At 42.7% G+C, this 25,723-nt stretch overlaps 2 protein-coding genes across 3 annotated transcripts in view; one reads left to right on the forward strand and one right to left on the reverse strand.

Annotated features, from left to right (window-relative positions):
• LOC138968901 (uncharacterized) overlaps positions 1-13,311 on the forward strand; it is a 32,619-nt gene extending 19,308 nt beyond the window's left edge. The window contains exons 13-17 of the mRNA XM_070341574.1: positions 782-955; positions 1,772-1,961; positions 2,632-2,751; positions 5,130-7,400; positions 8,878-13,311. Coding sequence (XP_070197675.1) covers positions 782-955; positions 1,772-1,961; positions 2,632-2,751; positions 5,130-7,400; positions 8,878-8,973 — 2,851 coding nt within the window. The 3' untranslated portion in view covers positions 8,974-13,311. The remainder of the gene's footprint in view (positions 1-781; positions 956-1,771; positions 1,962-2,631; positions 2,752-5,129; positions 7,401-8,877) is intronic.
• Positions 13,312-13,550: 239 nt separating this feature from the next.
• LOC138968902 (GTP-binding protein 8-like) lies at positions 13,551-25,595 on the reverse strand. Of its 2 annotated transcripts, XM_070341575.1 has the most exons (6): positions 24,809-25,595; positions 24,123-24,221; positions 23,555-23,685; positions 22,168-22,267; positions 19,166-19,287; positions 13,551-14,013 (listed from the first exon to the last, which is right to left on the reverse strand). In XM_070341575.1, the coding sequence occupies exons 1-6, from the start codon at positions 25,445-25,447 to the stop codon at positions 13,932-13,934; spliced, it is 1,173 nt and encodes a 390-aa protein (XP_070197676.1). In that variant the 5' UTR covers positions 25,448-25,595; the 3' UTR covers positions 13,551-13,931. The 2 variants fall into 2 exon arrangements, with proteins under 2 accessions (XP_070197676.1, XP_070197677.1); XM_070341576.1 differs by lacking the exons at positions 23,555-23,685; positions 24,123-24,221; positions 24,809-25,595 and adding an exon at positions 22,629-22,741.
• Positions 25,596-25,723: the final 128 nt, after the last annotated feature.

The raw sequence follows: 25,723 nt of genomic DNA on the forward strand, positions 1-25,723 counted from the left end.
CGGCCGTCCGTAGACACCACCTTAACGTTGGACTTTTCTCGGAAACTATCAAAGCGATCCGGCTCATATTTTGTTTAGTCGTGACCTCCAATGACCTCTACACTTTAACGATGGTTTCGTTGACCTTTGACCTTTTTCAAGGTCACAGGTCAGCGTCAAAGGAAAAATTAGACATTTTATATCTTTGACAAAGTTCATCGGATGTGATTGAAACTTTGTAGGATTATTCTTTACATCAAAGTATTTACATCTGTAGCCTTTTACGAACGTTATCAGAAAAACAAGGGAGATAACTAGCCTTTTCTGTTCGGCAACACACAACTTAACGTTGGGCTTTTCTCGGAAACTATAAAAGTGACCGGGCTCAAATTTTATGTGAACGTGACTCCCAGTGACCTCTACACTTTGACGTCTGCTTTGGTGACCTTTGACCTTTTTCAAGGTCACAGGTATGTCTTGAAGGAAAAAAATTGAAATATCATATCTCTGAAACTATTCATCGGATTTGATTCAAACTTTATAGGATTATTCTTTACATCAAATTATTTACATCTGTATTGTGTTGTGAATAGCAATTTCTTCCTGTCCATCTGATGCCTCATATAATATTCAGAACTGCGAAAGTGACTCGATCGAGCGTTTGCCCTTCTTGTTTTATGTTGAGTTCGCATGCATGTTTGTTTACTGAAACAATAACGACTTGAAGAGTCATGATTTGTCATTTTGAATTTAAGAATCATACACAAAACTGATTTGAGATTTTACAAAACGTGAGTTTCAGACCTTCCCTAGACCATGCAGAGTTTTACCAGATAGCACGAGATGTCAGCTCCGGGATGGTTTACCTGCATAACCACCGACCCCCCGTCCTTCACCTTGACCTCAAGTCAATGAACGTCCTTTTGACCTCTGCCCACCGTGCCAAGATTGCTGACTTTGGTTTCTCCAAACTCAAGTGAGCATCATGTAGCTGTTGTGAAATTAATCTTATGCTTTACCCGTTTGTCTGTGCAGTTTTTTTCCATGCGGATAGAATGCTTCAAATCCCGGGTACAGGTGAAATAATAAGCTATCAGGGCTGGGCACTTGTCCTATTTGTTGCATTTCTTTTTCATTAATAAATAGTTGATAATAAATCTTTGCCTTTTGTGGCAAATGAGAATTTTTGAAAGATAATCTATGACATAAACAACAAATTCTTACTCTTCACAAAAAGCAGCCAGGATGTGGATTGTTGGTATGTGTCCAATTGGAGGGATGTTCTTATCCCAAGTAACGGGGCGGGGATGTAGCTCAGTCGGTTAATGCGCTGAATTTGTATCCAGTTGGCCGCTGTCAGCGTGAGTTCGTCCCCACGTTCGGCGAGAGATTTATTTCTCAGAGTCAACTTTGTGTGCAGACTCTCCTTGGTGTCCGAACACCCCCGTGTGTACACGCAAGCACAAGACCAAGTGCGCACGAAAAAGATCCTGTAATCCATGTCAGAGTTCAGTGGGTTATAGAAACACGAAAATACCCAGCATGCTCCCCCGAAAGCGGCGTATGGCTGCCTAAATGGCGGGGTAAAAACGGTCATACACGTAAAAGCCGTGGGAGTTTCAGCCCATGAACGAACAAACAAAATCCCAAGTAACAGCCTGGCCAGATCCGAGACTGTTTTTAAGAGAAGGACTGTGCCTTTAAAAAGGAGAAGACACACACTTCATGTTCTGTGTCTTCTCAGGACCTGTCCCTGAAAATCTGTTAACGCTCCTCTGTTTTGGTATTGCAGGCATGATGCTGACAAGAAGGCCAGAAAACCAGCGAAGAACACAGAGGTAAAAGGGTCACCCGCATGGATGGCACCAGAATTGTTGCAGGGAGGGGAGGTCACAACCAAGGCAGACGTCTTCAGCTTTGGAGTTATCCTCTGGGAAATGATGTCTCGGAAACATCCTTATGAAGGCTGCTCGGTCTATCAGGTAGGTGATGAACAGTTTATTGTCTGTGATTTCACAGTGATAGAGTTTGGGTGTCTTCCTTCCGATTGAACTGAACTTAACCCTTACAGCTCCAATATTGCAATGTAATAGCGACATAGTATATTATAAGCCCTGAAATCACTTGATTTGCTTGTCAAATGGAAAGAATTACATCAAAGGAAACAAAAATTCTAAGTCTATTGATCCATTTGTTCAAAAGATATATATGCAGCCAAAGATCGAAACTAAGATTTTGTGGGGCTGGCATTATACATGCAGAACGAAAGTCCACCAGAAATTGAGAAATAGAGTGAATAAGTTTGAAAGGATTACTATGCTGTTTAGCCACTATTTTGGATAAGTGCCTTCAATATATGTTTTATGTGTTGGGTGTTTCCTCAAAATACACAGTACTCCTTGAGCTTTGTTTGTCAGAAAAGGCCTTTGTAAGTTATGTTTTGTAAGACTAACCTGTAATGAAATTTGAAAATACATTACCAAACTCTTTTAGGCAATAAAAATCATACTATACGAAAACAGAATTAACATTTCAGTTTTGTCTAGGGAAAATTTGATTCCAATTGTCCTGATTTAGAGAAAGAAAAGCCATGCATAAAAAAAGAAAAGATACTGAAATGAGTTGACAAACTGATGTTCAATTTTCATTCAGATTTTGGAGCGTGTGAGGACAAACAAGCGGCCTGACATCCCTTCCTCTTGCCCTCCTGATCTCGCAGATCTCATCTCCAAATGCTGGCACCAGAACCCTGCTGTTCGGCCCAATTTCAAGGTGAGCGATTGAGTAATAGAAGCCACAAGACTCCATCTGTTGCTGTCCTTGACTCTGACTATCTCTGTCTCTTTCAGTATAGCACCCTCTGAGATTGAAATGATCAAATCAAATCAATCAAATCAAATTTTAATAAACGAGGGTTGTGGCATAAGCATTACAAACAAGCTATTTTTTTAACCAGCCCTCGCACAGAGAGGGACTTCTCTAATCACATGATTATATACACAGACATTCACACACAAAAACCAAAACAAAAAACAAACAAACAAAAAACCCAATAACAACACCAGAAAACAAAAATTATAGGAATATGTAGAAGACAAAGATAGAGAGAGCATTTTTGTGTGTGTGTGTGTGTGTGTGTGTGTGTGAGAGAGAGAAAGTGTGTGTGAGTGATGCAGATCCTCTGACCAGACCAGTATCTGCATGCTCCTGTGCTGAATGTAGGCGTTGACACGTATACCTAATTAAATTACATATCTTATCCCGACTCACAACTACCATTAACCTCTGGTTTAAGTGCCAAGACGCTGAACTACGCTTCATCCCTTAAGGGGAAGTAACCCTAAAAAAGAACAGCCTAGAACCCACAAGCTGGGTCACAGGTCAAGGCCATTCCGTCACGTGACTGATCACGCGAGACCGTTGCCGCCATGTTGGAATACCTCACTCTTTCCTCAGCGGTTCTAGCGATAGGACGTTGTTCTCTCGAGCTACGCATTTGCTCTGTTTATGCCTCACATTGGGCAGCTTGGTCCAAATGGTGCACGGATAATGGCGTGAACGCTACTTCCCCCCGTTCCATGCAGGTGGCAAATCATTTGGCCTGGTTGGCGTCTCTGAGGGCCGGTCTCCTGCTTCTCTGAGGGTCAGGAGATCAGCAATTTCCTCAACACTTAGGCAGTTGGGGCGTATAATTTCTCTTGATGGGGTTATAGCAAGCGTCCTCAGGGGTGCTTCTTTGGACTTTGCTAAGACAAGGTCACCAGTCCCAGCTTGGGATTTGTTTCTGGTTCTCGAGTTTCTCAGGTCACGGGATTTCGAACCGTTGCATGCAGCGAGTCTCCACAATCTTACCCGTAAAACGCTTTTCCTTACGTTGCTTTCCACCGCTAGGAGAAGCAGTGAGATACATGCTTTATCCGGTCTTGCTAAAGACATTTCGTTTGAAAGGAACGGTTCAGTTGTGCTTCGCTTTCGTCCGGATTTTCTAGCCAAAAATCAGAGGCCAGATCAGCTCTCCCCCTTGGTCAAAATTCCTCCGCTTTCCACAATTTTAGCACCAGGGGACCCAGATATCGTAAATTGTCCTGTCAGAGCAATCAGCAACTATCTGTCGCGTACGGCGTCTATTCGTTCAAAAGATCAGAAACTCCTGTTCATTTCGATCAATACGGCCCGGAGCAGAGACCTGTCTAGGGCCACTTTGGCCAGATGGGTGTCTGCCTTGATTAAACAAGCGTACATCTGGCATCAAGAAGGAAAAGGGGGGGGGGGCAGTCAGTCCTTCCCCAGTCGTCTTCTAGGACGCATGAAACCAGAGCCTGGGCATCCTCGGTTGCTGTCCTTAAAGTCTGGTAGACTGGCAGAAGTCTTGGATTCCGCTTACTGGAGATCCGAAGACGTGTTTATAAATTTCTACTTGCGGGACATCGCAAGTACTCGTCAGGATGGGACCAGTACCCTTCCGGCTATGGTAGCCGCAGGGCAGGTTCTCTCCAGCTTGTAGAGTAAGTTTCTTTCCCACCACCTTCATTAGCAATCTGCTAGTTGTGAGTCGGGATAAGATATGTAATTTAATCGAAAATTTTAAAGGTAAATTTTGATTTGATTAATATACTTACCCGACTCACATCGTTTATACCCTCCCGCCTACCCCGCGTTATGTTACCCTAAAAATGAACGTTTCGCTTCGTTCGAGTGAGGTATTCCAACATGGCGGCGGCGGTCTCGCGTGATCAGTCACGTGACGGAATGGCCTTGACCTGTGACCCAGCTTGTGGGTTCTAGGCTGTTCTTTTTTAGGGTTACTTCCCCTTAAGGGGTGAAGCGTAGTTCAGCGTCTCGGCACTTAAACCAGAGGTTAATGCTAGTTGTGAGTCGGGTAAGTATATTAATCAAATCAAAATTTACTTTTAAAATTTTCGAATATAGATCCCTGATGAAGATGAACATTAAAACAAAAGGTCTCAACAGTTCAAAACATCAGATCCAAATCATTCATTGTACATGTACCCTGATTTATGCACCTTCTTGTTGTAAATGGGCACAAACTTCTGAATCTTTCTGGAAAAAAAGTTGAAACCTCACATTAAAGCAGCTGTGCATTACAATGCACTTAAAGCATGAATATGTAACAATTCTGTTCTTTACAGGAGGTGCTGAAACAGACTGAAGACCTCTCCTTTCCTCCTGGCTGGCGAGCGCTCTTCAAGGCAGCTGGTGTACCCAACGAAGCTTTGGAGGACCTCGCCTCCACACGCGAGATCATTTCTCTTGTCAACTCCACCTTAGAGTCGTCTGCCCTTAGCGCTGCTGTGGAACAAGGGAAAGCTGCTGAGACACAGGCGTCAAACCTAAAGAGTCAAGTTTGCACGCAGAACGAGGCGAAAGTGAAAACAACGCCTCACGTAAGAGACTCGCTGGAATCATGCGACTACAGCCTTAGCGACGATGAGACTCTGTGTCTCGATGACAGCCTTGACTCCACGCTTCGCAAAGACTCTTTGGAGGTAGTCTCACCGAGGTCAAGGTCGTGTAGCGATGCTAGCTCAACAGACAGCCTAAAAAAGGGCTCTGAACGCTTGGACGGGCTGCCCACATTGTCTAAGAGGCGGTATGGTGTGCTGAAAGGAGCCGAGAAGAAATGGGGTGCTTCAATAAGCGTCAGAGACTTTAGTAACGATCTGCAGAGCAAGCGGTCCAGGGTCAGTGAGGTGCCATCCCTTCCCTTGGAAGGTCTGAGGTCCCCCACGCCTCAACCAGTGCACTTGTCCATGTCTTCAGTGTACGACTCTGTAGAGGATGGGTTGAACCCTCCACTGTCATCTCTGTCAGGTCAGCATCCTCCGCTTGGCTCCAACGTCCCTGGCAGGAACCTGACTCCCATCGTCCCCCGCCTGTCTTTGGGCGATATCCTTGATGATGGTGTCAAGATCATTCCAGGGTCAGAGGAGGTTGTGCTGGAGATGCCACTCAACAAGCGTGATCCCTTGGCTCCAATAGCAACAGGACCCAAATCTGAACGGTATACTTCTGATGAAAAATCTGTGGCAGCTCTGCAGAAGGCTTCTGCTCGTCGTAGTGAAAAACCTACATCATCTGAGGCAGCTGAGCCTGAGAAGTCTTCTGCTGGTGCTGCGGGTGGTGAGGGTGCCAAAGAGTCTGGTGAGAGTAGTAGACACCCTGGTCCTTTGATGTCAGCCAGAGAAGCTCGGAGGCGTGGCTTGTCTCATCATTCTTTAGCAGGCATGGACCAGCCGTTCACTTCCTCTCCCCGAGATGCTGACAGTGACACAAACGTTTCTCATGAACTTGAGAGCCAGGAGAAACAGCTACAGCAAGACTCAGTTCTGCAACAGTCTACCTTGGAAGCAGATCTTCGTATAGATGTTGTTGAGTCTTCTGCTGCGGGATCATCAGGTGATGGAAACGTCAACAACAATTCCACTGTGCCAGCGAAAAAAGAAAAGGGGAAAATCAGAACTCAGCCAGTCACTTCTTCTCCTTCGCCTAAACCTAAAGACAGGACCCGGCTTCCCGTAAAAGTAAGTCCAAAAGGAATGGATGTGCCTAGGAGTGACAGAAAAGACTGTGGAGAGTCACAGAGCCCTTTAGCAGAAGCATGTGCTTCTAGAGAGGCATCCAAAGATGGTCTCAAGAAGCAAGAAACAGACAAGGTTTTCATGAAGACTCAGGCTGATTTTTCTACCACTGATTCTTCTGCTATGCATCTTGAGGAACCAAACAGTCATCAGTCACATCCTGTCCGAACTTCACCGAAAACCGCACCTGCTCCCCCGCCTCTTCTTTCCCAACCCTTACATGAGACAACAGCAGCCACCAAAATGAGCTTTGCTGAACAGCAGAGGCATCAGGAGAGCCGTATTTCTGTCCATGCTGCCACTGTACCCCTGACAGCCCTACCTCCTACCCAGCCTCCCTGTGAGACAGCAGACGACCGCAAAACTAGCTCCACAGACAAGGACTTCAAACAGGAGAGCTTCAATGCTCCTCTCTCCGCCACCTTGCCCGTAACAGTACCACCACCACCACCTCCCCCTCCTCCACCCCCACCACCACCCCTACTTCCCTCCTTCACCCCAGCCGGGGCCAAGTTCTCCAACTCTTCAGCGGTGAGTAAGCAAGATTTGGCCAAACGCACAGAAAACCTGGCCACCGTTCACAAGGAGCTTCTCCAGGTCTCCCTGCATCAGGATCCCACCAAGTCCATGGAGAAGAGGTTGAAGAAGCGCAGCTTCCTGAAGGAGCGTTACCGCGGCAACCCTCACGTCTCCGTGGAGGCCAGTGCCCTGATGGAGCAGAAGGGGCAGCTGAGGCCGGCAACGTTGCCGCATCCTAATCAGCTGCAGGACGTGCCGGCGGGCGGTCAGGCGTTCACCTCCATGGCTGACCTGTTGCGTAAGGTGAGGTTTGTGGGCGCATGTCCAGTGTATATGTGCATAGCTGCCAACCCTCCCGAATTTTTCGGGAATCTCCCGATGTTTTAAATCCGTCACGAAATCCCGAAATGTGTTCGATTTTCCCGAAAATCGAAATTTCTAACATACTTTGTGTAAGCAGCCTCTTTTTGGGGGAACAAACCGGTGAAAAGACGCTCTGGTTAACCGAGACCAGCCACGTTGGCGTGCGCATGTGCGGAAAATAAGTTGTGCCTCGATCTTTCCGGTTTTGCCTTCCAACATGCCGCCAAAAACAACACCAAAAGACAAAAAACCAAAGGCTAAAGTGAGGTTTTTACCACAGTAAAGGCTAACTATGACTTTATCGACAAGTCAGATAAGGGGGAACACCACGCGTTCTGTAAACCTTGTCGATGTGACATCAACATCGGACATGGTGGGAAAAAAGACATCGAGCTCCATGCTGCCTCCGCCAAGCATTGCGGCAATATGAAGCAGTCGACTGCTACTGCCGTGAAACAGACGCTAAAGATCACGTCGTGTTTCGCAAATACTTTGAAGGCGAAAACAACAAAAGCCAAATGCAGCACCTGAGCAGGTATCTTCAAAAAAACTTTTTTTTCATGGAATTATTAGTTATAACATGACTGTTATTTCATTTGTTAAATAAATGTCAATTTTGATCATAATATACCAGAAAAAAAGCAATTTTGGCACCTTCATTTACAAAAAATCTTCAGCTTCAACGCCCCCTGACCCCCACCAGGGGCGTTGCCCCTGGACCCCACCGGGGGCCTACTGCGGCCCCCGGACCCCCACAGGAATTTCATTGTCAGAAAGTTGGCAGCTATGTATGTGCGTATGCGGTACCTTTCATTTGGTGTGTTTTATTTCTATAGTTTTAACAGAAATTGGGAGACATAAAAAATGCAATAGAACCTCCTTTTAAGAACCCCCAGTATAAGATTATCTCCCTTTTTTGGCCTGATTTTCTCAGATTTTTGGTTATGTTAAAAGGGATGTGCCCCTGAAACACAATGAGGGGGTGAATAAAGAGGGGGAGGGGGGGGCATGGTATGTATGTGTAACTGCTTTGTGTGTTTGTGTATGTCTGTCCATCTCGCTGTTTGTCCAGATGTTTTCATGAACATAGATTGTTGTCATCAACTTTGCACTCTTTCTTTCCTTCCTTCCTCTGTGTTTTATTCTTGTCATACTGGCTCACACGCCATCTTTGACTGTAGAACACGTTTTCTAACAATTTGAGCCACATAGTTCTTAAAAGAAAAAACTGAGATGTACTGTGTAAGGTGTACTGGGCATTTGCAAGGCACTCTACGGTACTGGAGTTTTCTCAATAGTTCATGCTATGAGTATTTTATGCTGTTGTTGTTTTGTGCCGTGATGTGTGGGCAGAAGAGGTGCAGTCTTTTCTGTTGCAAATCCATTCAAAATACATTCTTTTATTGACTGTCAACAGGCCATGGGAGACCGGCGCTTTGCGATGGGAGAGAATGCAACGTCCAGTAACAGCCAGGAATTCACTGACGTCAGTTGGTCCATGCAGGATGACTGATCGTCTCGTCAGTTGCCATAGCAACCTAGCAGAGAAATCTTCGCCAAAAGAGTGGCTGATGTAGCTGCTCTGTGGTCACCATATATATATAGCATATATATATATTTATAGCAAGTCCATAGAAACCTACGTCAATGTTGTATGGTTGAAAACGACATCAAACACCAAATAAAGAAAGAAAGAACGTCAATTTTGTCCTTACGAAGAAAAGTAAAACACCCTGTACATGTTTATTATTAACATACCAAGACTAGTTACTGTATCAAGCAAGGGAATCAACACAGTGACAGTAAAGGAAAATGCTGAAAACGTTGTCCGAATACTCACACTGCTTTGTTCTCCTTATTCTTTTACAGAATTAAAACGGTTCGCAGTACCAGCTGTCTCAGTGTGTGTTACTTTGGTTTATATGCATGCGCTTATCTATTTTTCAGTTTGTGTTTTTTTCTTTTCAGTTTGTGTTTTTCATGGGCAAATTTACTTTCAAGAGGGTCTATGGTATGAAAAGTTGAGTGCTCACCATTAAGAGATACTTAGGAGACAAATAAAACAGAGGTATTGTGCCAAGAGAGGAGTCCTTTAATTAAAGGAGTACCTCAATGTCTTATTAATAGATCTGCTGACAAGATAATGTCCCTAAATTGGATTCTTCCCTAACTGGACAAGTTTAAAGGCATATGTACGCGCTCCCGTGTTTACAAAGTGTAGTTTGCCCATAATCGATGTCAAACGCACCATAAGACCATATAATGACGATATGTCACCATGCGCGGACCATAATACATGCATTACAGCTTGTTCTAGCCTCTGAAAAAGTGAGGATGTCAACAAAGCCGCGGTGTTAGCTCCCTTGCATCAACGTTACATGTGTTGCCAAATCTATAAATAGGACGATCCAGATCAAAATGAAAATTAACATATCTCAACATTGAAGGGGTCCTAGACCACAATATTTTGCAGGGAACTTAATTTAGCATGTCTCCAGCTGTTGGTAAAGCAATTAGCGTGTATAGTCATCGAGTACATATGCCTTTAACTTAACAATTAAATTGTTCTTATAATCCCCTGCAGATATTGTGTATAAATTGTGATGTATTCTGTAATACTGACTGGGTGCTTTCTGATTATATCTGTGGATTTGTTGTACAGAAAATATCCAATGGTTTTGAAATGTTGGTGCAACTTGAAAACCTGATCGAGCTGCTCGGACGTTTGCTGTTTAAAGCTAGTCAGTATGGGATATCTCTGATACAACAGTCTATCCATCGTATACACATATACACTGTTCAGTGTTTTCTTATCTTTGTGTAAATCCTTTAACCTAATTTTGCCCAGGTATTTTTGAACAAGTACAGGTGTTGTTGTTTTTTAAATCCTGCATCATAACTTTTTATATTGACTCTGTTTTCCCAAATGAATACAGCTTACAATTGGAGAAAACAATAGCTATATTAGACAGTGCCAAGAAAGACAATTCTTGCTGACACTTCGCAACACATGCAGACTGCATGTACTTGTTCCTGGATATCCTGGTACCTGACTTACTTTCCAGTGTTTTGATATTTTATTTGTTTTATTACACATTAATTAATCCAATTTGATTTCCACAACATCTATGAAAACATGTGTTTTAATTTTCTGGTCAGACATGCGTAGAATTGTATGATGTATAAACTTCAATTGTAAGCTAGTTAATACTAGTCAGGATTGTAAAAATACCTATCACTCTGCTAGTCCTGCCAGTGTATTTTGTTTTGCCAAATGAGAAAATGCAGAATTAGAATCCTTCTTGTTTGTGTGTGTGTGGGTTTTGTCAGATTTTATATGTGACTAGTCCTAGAATGAATCTCAGTTTGCACTGCATAGTTGGTGCAGAGTAAAAAAAAAAAAAATCAGAAAACAGAACAAGCAAAAACCAATAAAAAGTAATTTTGAGATTTCTGAAATGAAAACTGTTTTATACTTGTGAGTTCTAAGCACTCCTTACATACCATGCCAACCTCTTTTCTCTTTTACACACAGTACAAACACCCTTTCATTTGAACGCTCACCAAACGGGAACATCCTAGGTGCCCTACTTAAAGAGCGAGCAATTTTCAAAGAATTTATTTTTGCGTGGTTTATCTTACCCCTGAGCCATCGTGAACCCGTGTGATCAAGTTTCCCTTTTTCACAATGTAGTCGTCAGTTAGTAATTTGAATGCGACTCACTGTGAGCTTATCTGCAATAGCACGTTATTAAGTACCTCTGACTCATGCACGAAACAAACGGCTGTGGTTCACAAGAACTCTAGCGATGGCTTTTGACTGTTCAGAGGAACTGACGATAGGTATAAACCGTCGTCTGCTACGAGAACCACGACCTTGCGCGACCCTGCTTCCGGGCTTTTCTTTTTTCAAACTTTCAAAACTTCGAATTGTACTGATCTTGTCTTGATGAAAAAAGAATTCTTTTATGATTTAAGAATGTTTGTGTAACAAGCTGTCAATTTATTATTTAGATTTTAAAAGATAGGTCTAGCGCCAAAACGCACCACGGTCCGATTGTCTCTGACACAATCCGCAAAATTAATTCTTTGAAAATTGCTCGCTCTTTACGTAGGGCACCTAGGATGTTCCCGTTTGGTGAGCGTTCAAATGGAAGGGTGTTTGTACTGTGTGTAAAAGCCTGACAGTATCTGTGATGGTTTACGGGAGGCTTACTGTGCCTTTAATCAAATTTATATTTACTCTAATGTGTTTTTGCGACAGAATTACCAACATGTGCATATTATTTAAACCGTATTTTGAAAGTGTATAAATGTGTTTCATACTGCAATTGTTAGAAACACTAAGACAGGCTAGTGACCCAACAACTTCTAAGGACAAGACAGTAAATCTGTGTGCCGAGAGCAGGGGTCGGAACCCTCAACATACGTACAGTGGAACCCCCCTGTTAAGCCCCCCATTTTAACACTTCCTCCCTTTTAAGAACCTCTTTTCTTAGACTTTCTATTCATAACCTTTGAATAAATAATGACCCAAATTTTAAGACTCCCTCCTCAGATTTTTGGATTCTTAAAAGGGGGGTTCCACTGTATTTCATTTTCAGTCGCTGTAATTTTGTTGCACGTTTCATCTTCTTGCACATTCCAGCTTGCAAGCCTCTACAATGGAGTGTTTAATATGAGAGAATTCTGTTTGGACGAACAAAGTATCTGTTTAGTGCACATTTTCTTTCAATTTTCTCTTTGGTTAATGTTATAGACTTGGATTGAGAAATAATTCACAAGTATCTGGAGGTTTCTTTTTATCATCAGGTTACCGTATATGTTTTACAGATGCCTGATCTGTTAATGAGCTGAGAACAAATAGATTTTAGCTGACATAAATTTGATCAGGGAATTTATCTTTTGGACTTCTCTTGAAGATGACTGTGATATTGCTCTTTTCTTCCTCTTTTTTTTTACTTCATATTTATCTTTTTAAAAACAGACGTTTCGACATGTTTCAGCTAGTTTCTGTTATGTACCGCTGCAGACAAGTTGTTTGTTTTGTCTTCTTCCTTCATTTTTTGGGTGCATCAGATTTACATGAATGTAAAAACAGAAATTTAAAGAACTAAAATATGGGGTCACAAACTTACAACGAAGGGAGAAAGTCCCTGTTCATGATATTTCAATGGTCGTTGCAGTTGGAAAAGAATTTGTTCAAATTTCCTGACAATCTAAATTATGTTTGTACAATAATTATGTGACAATCGTCCTTTCTTGTCAATTATGTTGGTTGGATGCACTTTCATTTATTTTGAGCTGTTCCATGTCTACTGCGTTCAAGACTTTTTGATGTTGTGAATAAATGTGATGACTATTTGTTGACCCTTCAGCAAGAATGTGTAATTTATGTAAACAGTTACCAGTTTACTTAAGATTCACACATCTTAATATGTAAGGTTTACAAATTACACTTTGCGTTGCATATTTCTTGCTGTTGGGATCAGATTTGATCATTTATCCATCCAGTGAATTTGTTACTGAATCTTAATAATCTTTTGTGGTGCCATTTCCTTTTTTGTCTTTTGTTTGTTTCTCAACAATCTTTTCAGGTCCTCGGTATAGTGAATCTTTTTGAGATTGCCCCTCCGAGCCATGCCAGGTTTTGCCAAGAAGTAATCTACGCTATGTAAAATTAGTTTTTGTGTCTATAAGTTCAAGTCTATGTGATTGTTTATAAATGTGTTTTATATCTGACTAGATGAATGTATAGGTGCTAACATTCCAACTGTAACTTTTAATAAAGACTATACAATGTTCTAAAGTTATCCACATATGAAGTAAACTTCACTTTTCATGTTAGTAACTTGTTTTCTGGGTCAATTTTCTCTGCAGAAAATGAATGTGTGTGCGCGTGAGAGAGAGCAGATCTAGTACCTGAGAGAGTCTTAGTAGCTATAGATGAAGGGAGAGAGAGTGAGAGAGCTTTCATTAGCATTTGTGATGCCTAATTTTTGTGTGTGCACATGTGCAAAAGACATGCTAGAGTTTGAACTGTCTTGCATACACATACACAGGGTTAGAATTCCAAACCATGCATTTGAATTAAAATCATCTTTAATCTCTTCAAAGCACAAACAGAAAAGTTTAGTCCCATGACAGACAACTACAAGCACAACATCAATAAAAACAAAAGGCAATTTTGTTTAATATCACAGCACAGTTTTTATGCTAACTTTCATTGACACACAGAATTCTTTACTTATTTGTTCTGCAATGTTTCCATTTCCATTACTTTATCATCCCATTGCTGGGAAATGTCGGTCACTTTATCTGAGGTCCCTCTGATCAAAGGACACCTTCTGTTGTCCTTTTGTCTATTATCTTTACCAAAATGTACCGAACGTGACAGGCCGCCTGCAATGTGAAGGGACACTTTTGGCTGGTCCCATGCAAGGGTGTTTTTTCACAGCAGGTATTACTGTGCTACAATCCTTTGATTTGCACACAGCCAGTGAGATAGGCAATGAATGTCTGGAGCAACATCACACCATCGCCATTCTTGGAACTGAAATGAAACGAGCCATGTAGTGTAAAAGCAAGGTCAACTCAGACAGAAAGTCAGACAGCAAACCACACGCATGCACACACACACACACACACACACACACACACACACACACACACACACACACACCTATGCAGAAAAATAATAAAAATACAGATTGACATCAATCAAGCAAATTAACAATCAATCTTAAAACAAAAAAATTCATCAATCAAAATCTAACCTAAATACAAAATTATACATGTACATAGAGGTTACAACACGAGTGGTTTTTTTTTTACATGGCTTGTATTTCAGTCAAAACACAGCGGATGAATATCAAGGGACTTACGAGCCTCTGGCGAGTGAGTCCCTTTGTCTTTGATATTCCCACTGGGTCTTGACTGAAATACAAGCCATATAAAAAAAAATCACGAGTGTTGTAACCTGTATATCCCATGAAGATCTAAAAGACAAAGTGTGACGGAAACATCAAGCTTTAGTTGTCTGTTCATATGAGGCACCTCTGCACATACCTTATATTCTAAAGGCATGTCTGTTGATCCATGTCATTGTCAAGTCAGTGCATAATGGTAGCTTGGTTGTCCCCGTCAATTGAAAGCCTCTTACACGGATTTGACTGAATACCTAGTGGTTACACCTTCATCGTCTATAGGGCCTACTGCACCGCAGAAGAGCTAGAAATACTCGCAAAATGCATTAAACAGCTTGTCCAGAGAACAATCGTAGTCGATGATGTACCGATAAGGGCGTGTGTACCGGGCACGCTAGCTGTAACTTCACATTAGCATAGCCTGAACATAGCAGTGCTGGTCGGACGGACTGGATTTTTAACGATTGCTAGTTTGACTTCTGTTTTAGTTGAGAGCACGAGCACACACACTCAAACACATACGGCTTGTCATGTTGATCACAAGAGAGAAATAGAACAGTGAATACAAGGAAACATGACAGATTACCGTACTGTTCGGACTATAAGGCGCTGCCGTGTATTGGGCGCACCCCCTACTTTTAAAAATAAAACTAAAAAAATCCTAGAATAAGGCGATGCCATGGATAAGGCGATGGTGTCGTGCATAAGGCGACGGCATGAAAGAAAAAAAAAGACCGACAATATGTTCCGCGATCACTTCGGAAACAAAATTTCGGAAACTGAAAAGTTTCTCTTCGAAGTCAGGCGGTAACTGTTGACACATTGTTGTCTTCATGCGAACCGACAGATTCCTCTGCTGCATAAAACGAAAGCACCATGACGCACTCCCAGTGAATTCGTCAATTATCTTCGCCGCTGCCATCTCCTTCGCCTTCAATCGAACTTGAATGGTTGAAACGCCTCGACCATCGGCCCTTTGAAGATTAACCCAGTCCTCCAACTCTGCCTCAAGCTCTGGCCAGCGTGCACCTTTTCCGCGGAAAGCCTTGCGTGACTTTTTACTTCCCAACAGCTGATCTCTCTCTTTACGCCATTTGCGAACCATGGATTCGTTCAGGCCTAGTTCCAAAGCTGCCTTTCGGTTGCTCTCCAGTCGTATCGCAAGATCGATGGCATTAATCTTGAAGGCAGCGTCGTATGAAGCTCTCTTCGTTTTTGGCATTTCGACAGTGGCAAAGTCGAAATGCAAGTTGAAGTGTCAAGAGACCGACTGTCGTGTTTCAACGCAACTATTGTTCAGGTAATTTTTTCGGCGATCAACATTGCTTGAATTGTGTTCACTTAAATGGTTGTTAGTTGCTCATTGATTTCAAGTTCACAGTGCTCGGGAAACCTATTTTATCCGAGAATAAGGCGACGTCGTGTATAAGGCGACCCCACGATTTGAAGTGAAAACAAAAAAAAAAGTATCGCATTATAGTCCGAAAAGTACGGTACGTCCCCATAATATGACGCGATGGACGACAGACATCATGAAATCAATGACGCTGTGAGTGATTACCAATAGCACTGAACGACTCTCGCGCAATTAGTTCTCAAAAGCGTGGTAAACCTTGCACAGGATCCGGTCGACAGGTACATGTGCACTTTGGAATGTCAAGGACGACAGAAAGTAGAGCCAGCTATGATGTATTTCGTGCACCCTTATTTATCCACTATTTTATGTGTTATAAGAGTGCAACAGTTACATCATAGATGTAACAAGAGAACAATGGAAATACAAGAAATATACCTAGAGTATGATTTACAGAGACAAAGAAGGGAGGTCATGGGATATTATAAGATGTTTGATGGGTTGTTGACAGACCAGCTTTTTTGTCGGTCCGAGGGGGAGCATATCGTCTTTTGTTTCATATTTATTGACCAAGGCCGAAGGCATTCAAAGCTGGCGTGTGAAAGCAACTTTCTGTGTTTTTGAGTTCATTAAATGTTGGGATGAATATATATTAGGTTTGAGGATGCACAGTTCTGTAGGTTCATCTCAGTATTCCACCCCCTCGGCTTTCTGTTGTAAATATTAAGCTGAGTGATCGAATGTAGAAGCTACGTTTGGTCAAAGGTCACAGAAGATTTGCGTCGTGCAGCGAAGGAAAGAATCGCGATCTTGTTTCCGACTCAGTACCTCTTTGTTTTTCATTAGACCTGTCATTCTGCTTGCTCGGCTTTGTTAGATGTTTGTGTAGCAAAGTGCACTTCGCTACCCTAAACACTCTAATCATCGCATAGCGAAACAGCCTTGTGTACAGTACAAACGGGATAACCCATCCCATAGCAGACGATACGATGATGCGCGCGCACCTTGCCGGCGCAAATTCTAATACAATACCTTTCTTTATATATCTACCTAACTTCTATCTTTCAAAGTCCCTTTTATCTTTGATACGGTCCTAATTATATTAAGGTTTGCATAGAAGTCACTGATTAGGCTGGATGGCTGCATATTATTGTGTTATTTACGATAATGCTTTGAACTGACCAAAGCGTCACTCTGACCTTGACCGGTTTTCATGTATCGTTGAGAGAAATTGATTCTCACAAACTCATCTTTGTCTTTTCAATCATTGTTTTGTCATTTTTGTATCACTATTACATATCCCGTACCTATGTTGCATATGATTTTAGTTTGTTTATAAGGATTTGGTTGTAATGAGTGATGCTTGGTTCCTCTGCAAAGATTGCTAATTTATGCAGACAGGTACTCGCGCAGGAATTTAGCCGATTCCATTTACTTTCGGACTTTACCGCTTCGTACTAAGTCAATGTATAATTTTCCCCCAAGTAACGCATATCATGATGTTTGTCTAGGGTTCTTCTTTTTATCTGTATGATTTATGAGTTTGTCCATTATTCCAGTTTAGAGAGTTTTGTAATTTTCCGCACTGAAGTTGGTTCAGTGCCTTCACTAGGACCATTGTTTTTGCATCCTACTAAATAAATATAAGTTTTTACGAAATGTGATCTATTGCAATGGAAAGCTAAAGGTCGTAGCTTTAATTTGATGTATTGTTTGTTATGATTGGTTATGTATTTGTTTAAATAACGTAGGGTAAAGCAAGTGTAAGAAACACAGATTCCGTGTTTCTGGCCGTATTCAGGCGATTTTTATTCTCGGCGGACGGTGCTTTCTGTGCAGTCCGCGCCGGGGCTATAAGTATAGGCCGGACACCGGCATGAGTATGCATTCGCTCCTAGCAGCTGAACACGACACTACACTTGCTTTGCTGTCTACGGGTTTCGCCTTCGGCCTCTACGTTTCCTTGCATTGTTTTCTTGAATAAAAAGTTGAAACAAGACGCTTGGACTTGGGAGTCGTGCTTCTACTACCCTTCCACTCCTCCACTACATTTGCATATCTTGTTGCTATTTTCTTTGCTTTTATTATTGTTTCTTATTTGTGCTTCGTTTATCGATACAACGTCTTGTGCACGGGTCAACATGTGTGTGTCAGGGGTCGTTTTACTTGAACTTGATGTTCGTGTTTCTCCGAACATCTGTGTATCGAAAGAGAGATACAGTGGAGTCCAGCTATAAGGAACCTGGGTATAACGAAATCCCTCTTTTAACAAACTGCCATTGATTTCCCGGCAGACAGCCTTCTATTTCTTACTTGTTACTTTCCGGCTACATCGAACCTTTTGAACTCATTTGCATAACGAACCCCTCTTTTAACAAACACGTTTTCATCGCCCCAGAGCCGTTTTGTCTCTAAAAGTCACAAGGCTACAACGAACTGATGTCAATAATTGTCTCCAAAGACAAAAATACACAAACACAAGTGCACATCGCGTGATGAGCGAACTCTGAACAAACTAACAGCGGGAGGTGCACGGAACAGATCGAACCAAAACCGAAAGTTGTGGTGACGTCATGACATTTTGCGATGTACGTCAGCGAAGCTCGTGCACATGTGGTCTGTCTTGCTAAAAACAATGGCTGACGAACATGGTTTCGAAATCTGAAACTGTTTTTTTGTTTTCTCCGATCCGTGACCGAGTGACGCGATATAGAACCACGCGTTCGTTTGAATCAATACTCTCCTCAGGCAGTGAAGTCTCCTAAATTGCTCAACACTGTGGACAGTCCGGAGTGCAGTTATGTCCCGTGAATGAGCGAGTCAAAGTTTTATCATGAAAACTGACGCTTTTCATGCACCTCCCGCTGTTAGTTTGCCTCTCTCTATGGATTATATTATGAAGCTGTTAAAAACATGCAGAGATTGTACTCTCCAAGGAAAGATCGATGGGACGATCATTTGAAGGTGATTGGGAAAACTTGTCACAGTACACGCACTCCATGACTCTGTGAGAAGACAAAACATTTCATTTGTTTTTGATGAATGTATGACCTTTCATGAAGTAGTTTTGTTTTTTGTTTACTTTTGCCAGTTTGCCAGTTCGTTTTTGGAACTTTGCAAAGCAGTGTCGTGTCGTCTGTTTAGGTCTGGGGAAACACCAATGAAAAGAGCCGAAGAATCCCCGAGCGTTTCTATTGGGTTTGCTTTTGATTATCCATGTATAACCTGCTTCCTGCAACTATGGTAACCGGGGATTTATTGCCTGGGGAACATGAGATTTATTTCCCAGGTGCTTGTGAATGAAAACTCGTGAAAATGATGACAAATGTATATATTAAATATATAAAACAAATATACGTCTTCAGTATGCAAGATGTAAACTATGTCAGCACAATAACATAAATGATCAATTCCATCAAACACACCTGACAAGGAAAGGCTGAGAGAAGCAGGTGTGACCGGCCTTGTGTCTGGATACCTCGAGGATCTTCATCAGGTTGGTCAGCAGTTTGTGACGTCCTGCCTTGTCGATCTTGGTCAGCACAATCTGCCCGCAAAAGCAAACTCTCATTCGGCACAAAATTGATGTTGATAAAATACCCCCATAGAAATGAAAAGGTTGCCGCAAGGTCGCTGCAAACTGGCAGTGACTTTGATCGCTGCAAACTAATCAGTGCGCGGCAGAATATAGTGCACAGAGGTCTACGGCTAACTGCGACCTATCTTGGCATACAGCTGTGGATGTACCGCGCACCTCGCAGTAATCTACCACTAGGAGTTACCTTTTTGCATACAGCTGGCAATAGGTCGCAACAAGGTCTTTCTTTTGGTTAACATTTCATCAGGCATCTTTTGAATCTAAAGCAATATCAGCCTCATGCTCTCTTGGCCTTACCCACCCAGACAGCAGGAAAATACAGTGGTAGTACAGTAGAACCCCTCTCTAGCGACCTTGAAAATGTTGACAAAAATCGGTCCTTATGGAGGGGGGTCCTTACAGAGGGAGGGGGCGGGGCCACAAACAAAGTCACCTCAGATTTTCTTAAAAAAAGAAAACAGAGAAGTTTGAGTTGCTGACGACTGTTTCCTCAAGCAAACTGCTTCGATTTCATGTTTGACATTGTCGATGGTGTCCACCAGTTCTGGTGCATGTTTCAATGCAAAAAGAGTTAGTTTCTGAGCAAGCATTTCTTTACAGCAGTCCCTGCAATGATGAAGGCCCTCCGAGAAAGAGAGTGAAAAATCGGCCACCGTTCTCAGCATCGCGTATCTGTGTGTAACCTCTTTCATTGAAAAGATACTCTTGTTTCCCTGCAGCCTTGACCATGCAGTGAGTCGGTTACCTCGCTAATCTGTGAACCCTTCAGTTGTGTTGCTTTGTCAAAAGTTAGACACAGTCAACTAGTTTTGCTCTGAGTGAACAGTGCAGCTGGCCTCAATTAGCCGGTGACACCTCTCTGGCCACAGCACCAAACAGTACATGGCTGGGGGGAGAGAAAGAGAGAGAGAGAGAGAGGGGGGTGGGGTAGCTGGCTAAACTCAGTGGGGTGTCCGGTGTCACTGAAGTCAGCAGGAAGAGCATTGGAGAGAAATAGAGGTGTACTCTTCCAAACATCAGTTGTCAGCGCTTAGGGTAGTCAGTGAGGGAGAGTGAGAGCGGTTTGTGTACAGTCCGACTGAAGAGTGAAAAGTCACTGCCACAAGATCGGCATGCAGTCAATAAAACCAGACAAGAAGAATGATTATGACATGCAGCTCTATCTGCTGTTTTTTTTATTCAAACTGGTTTTCAACGCTTATTCTCACAAAGCATCTGCACACCTGCCTCTGCCTCTGTGCTGTGTTTGTGTGCCGGGCTGCTTTTGTATGATGTCAGTGCATGGTGAGTGCGTTCACTGCCTTGTCACCACTTCCCCACCTTTTTCAGAATGTTTTCTTGGAGTTGGATAATTCTTTGAATTTGCGATTTTCCAACATCAAGACTTTTTGCAATCGCGATGGCAGTTTCTCCCTTTTTGTGTCTGTTCACAACATTCACTCGATTCTCGAGAGTTAAATATTTTCTTTTCTTTGTAGACGCCATGTCGATCTCCACTGCTCTTCTGTCCAAAGACTGTCTATTCTGACTGAATTGAACGGTGTGTGTTGGTCACGTGAGTTTGTTTTCTCGATGATTGGTTTGTGATGTTTACCGTCAGCCCACCCAACCATCACACCTCTCAGCGGTTAATTAGTGCCTTTGCTTACGCAAGACGGTTATAACTGGTTATAACCGGTTTGTCAGTGATGCGTTACGCTGACTGAGTCTTGGCTTTGTCTGACAAAGTCGTTACACAAGCTGTTAGGTCGGTCCTTAGACGTTAGAGCGGGGTGGTCGCTACACTGGTGACAACTATATAAGGAAACACATCGGTTAAAAAAAAAAGGGTCGTTGTGGCGGGGTAGTCCTTAGAGAGGGGGGTCGTTGTGAGGGGTTCTACTGTACCTGCTATAAAAGGACACCCTAATTGGGACCAGTTAAAAGTGCCCCAGTACATTGCAGGTGGCCTGTCATGGAATTATGGAATAGATAAATAGACAAATGACAGGTGTCCTTTATTGCAGTAATGACCACTGTACATCTGTGAACAAGTAATCACAGAAAATCGTGTCAGGTAATTTACCCACCATATAATATATGTTTGATCAGTTGCATACAGGCCACTTATCATACATCTCATGTGTCCTTAATATTTACAGGAGAAACAAGGCAAACTGACCAACCCTGTCCCTGACTTTCTTAGTGAAAGCATGTGTCGCCCACAGTGAGCATTAATGGCCTGTATGATTCAGTAAAAGTCTGAAGAGCAACTCATGGCCAGATATTTATGGAATTAAAGTCCTATAGGTAGCTGCCATTAGTAAGATGCACAAACAAAAGAGCAGAAAGAAGAATCTATATATATATACGACTTGTGTCTGTGTGTGTGTGTGTGTCCGCGATGCACGCCCAAGGTTCTCGATGGATCTGTTTCAAATTTGGTGGCCATATTCAGCTACACCCCGGACACAACCTGCTCGATGAGATATTTCAACACGTGCTCTCAGCGCGCAGCGATTTTGGTTTTTCTCTGGATCTATTCCCAGTAACTCTTCCTTATCTTCTCCAGTGTTTTCAGCGTTTATCTCCCTTCCTTCGTGTGGCGTCAATCCATATTCCCGTTTCTATTTTTAGAAGGTCACTGTCGACAACGCTCAATCCATATTCCCGTTATACTATTTTTACTCTTCTCCAGTGTTTTGCGCATTTATCTCCCTTCCTTCGTGCGGTGCGCCGGCAAAGCCGGCGTACACCCGGCAAAGCCGGGTCCCCGGCACAGCCGGGTATTCGGCTCGACTTCTTCCCGGCGAAGCGGGTATTCATCTAGTTATATATATATTTACTCACAACGTAAGAAATGCCAAACTCTTTCAGCATGTCCAGAGCAGTGAGGTCAGTGCCGGTCAGTCCTGTGTCACCATCCACCAACAGGAATGTTCGGCACAGTCTGAAAACACCATTTTTGAAATGCAGTCCAAATGATTGTTGTGTAGAGTCAAAACAAAACAAAACAAGACAGAAGCACAAGCACACACACAAATTACATGTGATGCTGCAAAATAAAGGGTACAACATTTTTACTCACTCTCCTTCTCTCTCCTCTCTTCACCATCCCTCCTAGCTGCTCCCCCCCCCCCCCCCCCTTTCATGTAAAGTAACTACCTCACCTGTGTCTTACCTGCGTCTAATGTACGTTGAGGTAGGTCTTCACAGAGCATGAAAGCTTGGTGGCATTCCGTGGCCATAGCCTGGCATGTCTACCAGTGTAAATTAAGTGACCATCTCACCTGTCTTACATGTACCGGTACCTGCGTCTAGTGCTCAGGTAGGTCTCCACAGAGTGCTGAAAGCTCGGTGGCATTCCGTGGCCATAGCCTGGCATGTCCACCAGTGTAAAGTGACCATCTCACCTGTCTTACATGTACCGGTACCTGCGTCTAGTGCTCAGGTAGGTCTCCACAGAGTGCTGAAATCTCGGTGGCATTCCGTGGCCAGTAGCCTGGCATGTCCACCAGTGTATAGTGACTATCTCACCTGTCTTACCTGCGTCTAGTGATGAGGTAAGTCTTTGCAGAGTGCTGAAAGCTTGGTGACATTCTGTGGCCAGTAGCCTGACATGTCCACTAACATAAAGTAACTACCTCTCCTCTGCCTTACCTGCGTCTAGTGATGAGGTAAGTCTCCACAGAGTGCTGCAAAGCTTGGTGACATTCTGTGGCCATAGCCTGGCATGTCTACTAACATAACGTGTCTACCTAACCTGTCCATCTCAGCTGTCTATAGTGTTAAAGTAAGTCTCCATAGAGAGCTGAAAACTTGGTGGCATGCTATGGCCATATGGACTGGCATGTTTGTAACTCATGTGAAGTGACTATCTCACCTCTGTCTTACCTGCGTCTAGTGCTCAGGTAGGTCTCCACAGAGTACTGAAAGCTTGGTGGCATTCCGTAGCTATAGCCTGACATGTCTACCAGTGTAAAGTGACCATCTTACCTGTCTTACCTGCGTCTAGTGCTCAGGTAGATCTCCACAGAGCGCTGAAAGCTTGGTGGCATTCTGTGGCCATATGGACCGGCATGTCTACTATCTGAGTATCTCACCTGTGGCTGTCTTACCTGCGTCTAGTGCTCAGGTAGGTCTCCACAGAGCGCTTAAAGCCTTATGACATTCTGTAGCCATATTTATCCTGCATGTCTACTACATATTAAATGCCTATCTCACCTGGCTGTCTTACCTGCGTCTAGTGCTCAGGTAGGTCTCCACAGAGTGCTGAAAGCTTGGTGGCATTCCGTGGCCATAGCCAGGCATGTCCACCAATGTAAAGTGACTGCCCACTCTGTAAAGGTTCAGCTTCTTCGTGTGACCCTGTGTTGGTGAGAGCATAGAAAGATCTATTGATTGAACCTAGTAATATATAACGTACAGTATAACATAACCACAGTGGGCATGCAGTGCTCTTTTATGCCTTTATATGCCTAAAACTATTTTGTTTCACTTGAAGAGGTTAATAGCAAAATCAATTTAAGCTGAAAGCAATAAGTCAGGAAAAGAAGAACAAATAAAAGAAAAGTGATTGGTTTTCCCTCTTTCACTAAACGATTACACAACTTATATTTTACAGTAACTTACACTGTATCAGTTTATAATCAGTGCAAGTTTTGCTTAGTCAACAGCTACAGACCCACACAACATGTACAAAATGTATACCACTTGACAAAATGCAGAACTGTGCATGTGACTGTGTGTACAGTACATAAATCTGGAACTGTAGAGGGACAATAGTAAAAATGTGCTGCACTTACTGGTTTGCTTGACACGCTAACTCTGACTTGAGGGTGGGCAAAAAGTAGACAGCTGATGAGGGAAGATTTCCCCACATTACTTCGACCCAGAAAACAAACCTGTAAATGAACAAACAAATTAATAGGGAATGATTAATCTGTTGTGCAATAAACCAATACAGCAGAATTGAACATTACCAATAACTAATGTAAATAGGCAAGACTTAGCAGGTTGATAGTTAATTACCTGTCTGATCTGTGACTCAAGTATTTCATCCACTTATAATTATATATATACTGCAGAGCTACTACTATATTAGTAATTTGTAGTTTTAAAAATATAATACCAAGCTACTTTATTACAATTCTTTAACTATACCAATTAGCTGAAGTAGTTTTATTCGCAAATACAGTGGGCCCTCGATTTTCAGGCCTCCAACAATCTTTCTTTCTTTATTTGGTGTTTAACGTCGTTTTCAACCATTCAAGGTTATATCGCGACGGGCTCCAACAATCTGCAAAAGCAAGGTTTTACAATGGACATATATAGGTGGGGGTGAAGGGACATGTCTTAAAGTTTAAGTATAAATGTACAGAAGCGTAAAGCAATGTCTGAAAAGTGGTGAGGTCTTAAAACAGTGGGTCTAAAAGTGGAGGGGGGGGGGCGAGTTCCCCCCTACTATGCAACACACTGATCATACTCATACCTCAGGCAAGTCAGACTCTGGGAGTTCCCCGCCATCGCTGTACGACCCTATAAATCTTGCCGAGTGTTTCGAGCTGCCCCTCAGGCCACTGAAAAAAGACACTCCTTTCATCACTTCGTCTTCAGTGGGATTAAAGACGTCTTGCTGCTCCGAGAGAATGGGCACACTGACAAACCTCTGCAGCTCCAAAAGAGGGTTGACAAAACTTTTTGAACAGTGGTCCGTTTTTATTCCTCTGAAAGAAATTGACATTCCTCGTTGCCACTTTGACCGAGGTCTAAGTTCATCTGATAGACCAGTCCTTTTCTTTCCTGCTACCCGTGTGTAGGATGATTCTGTGTATGTCGACAAGTTTCTCTTGGAAATAAAGCCACTTCTGTGTCGTGGTACCGATAATGCCAGAAAAAGCTTGGAAGTTGGGAATCTGTTGCATTGGTGGATGCAGTGTGTCAAGGTTCTCGTACACACAGCCACATTTGCACTGGCTCCCACTGTTAGATGTATACCATGAGAAGTATGATTCCATGTAAACATGCAGAAGTGTTTGAGAACCTGGACTACACGTCGTTGCAATGACATCGAGTGTGCAGTTCCTCGAGTTCCATGCAGCACAGAATGTAACAACAGTGAAGAAGCCATTGTTTCTTTCTCTTGTCAAAAGGAGTTGAATATCACAACTGAGGTTTTCAGCGCTTTGTATCGGCGATTAGTTTAGTGACCCCAGAACACAAGAAATATGTACAATAATATTCCGAAGTTGGGTTTCAAGAGCACACGACGCAAGGGAGACTATTCCAGATTATTCATCTTATCATACAAAACTTGCACAAAAAATAACATAGAGAGAGTATGACCATGACTGTAATGACTTATCCGGACCACACAAAATATCATATTACTTGTCTTTTGACTAAA

Source organism: Littorina saxatilis, linkage group LG6 (genome assembly GCF_037325665.1).
Source record: "Littorina saxatilis isolate snail1 linkage group LG6, US_GU_Lsax_2.0, whole genome shotgun sequence".
Lineage (NCBI taxonomy): Eukaryota > Metazoa > Mollusca > Gastropoda > Littorinimorpha > Littorinidae > Littorina > Littorina saxatilis.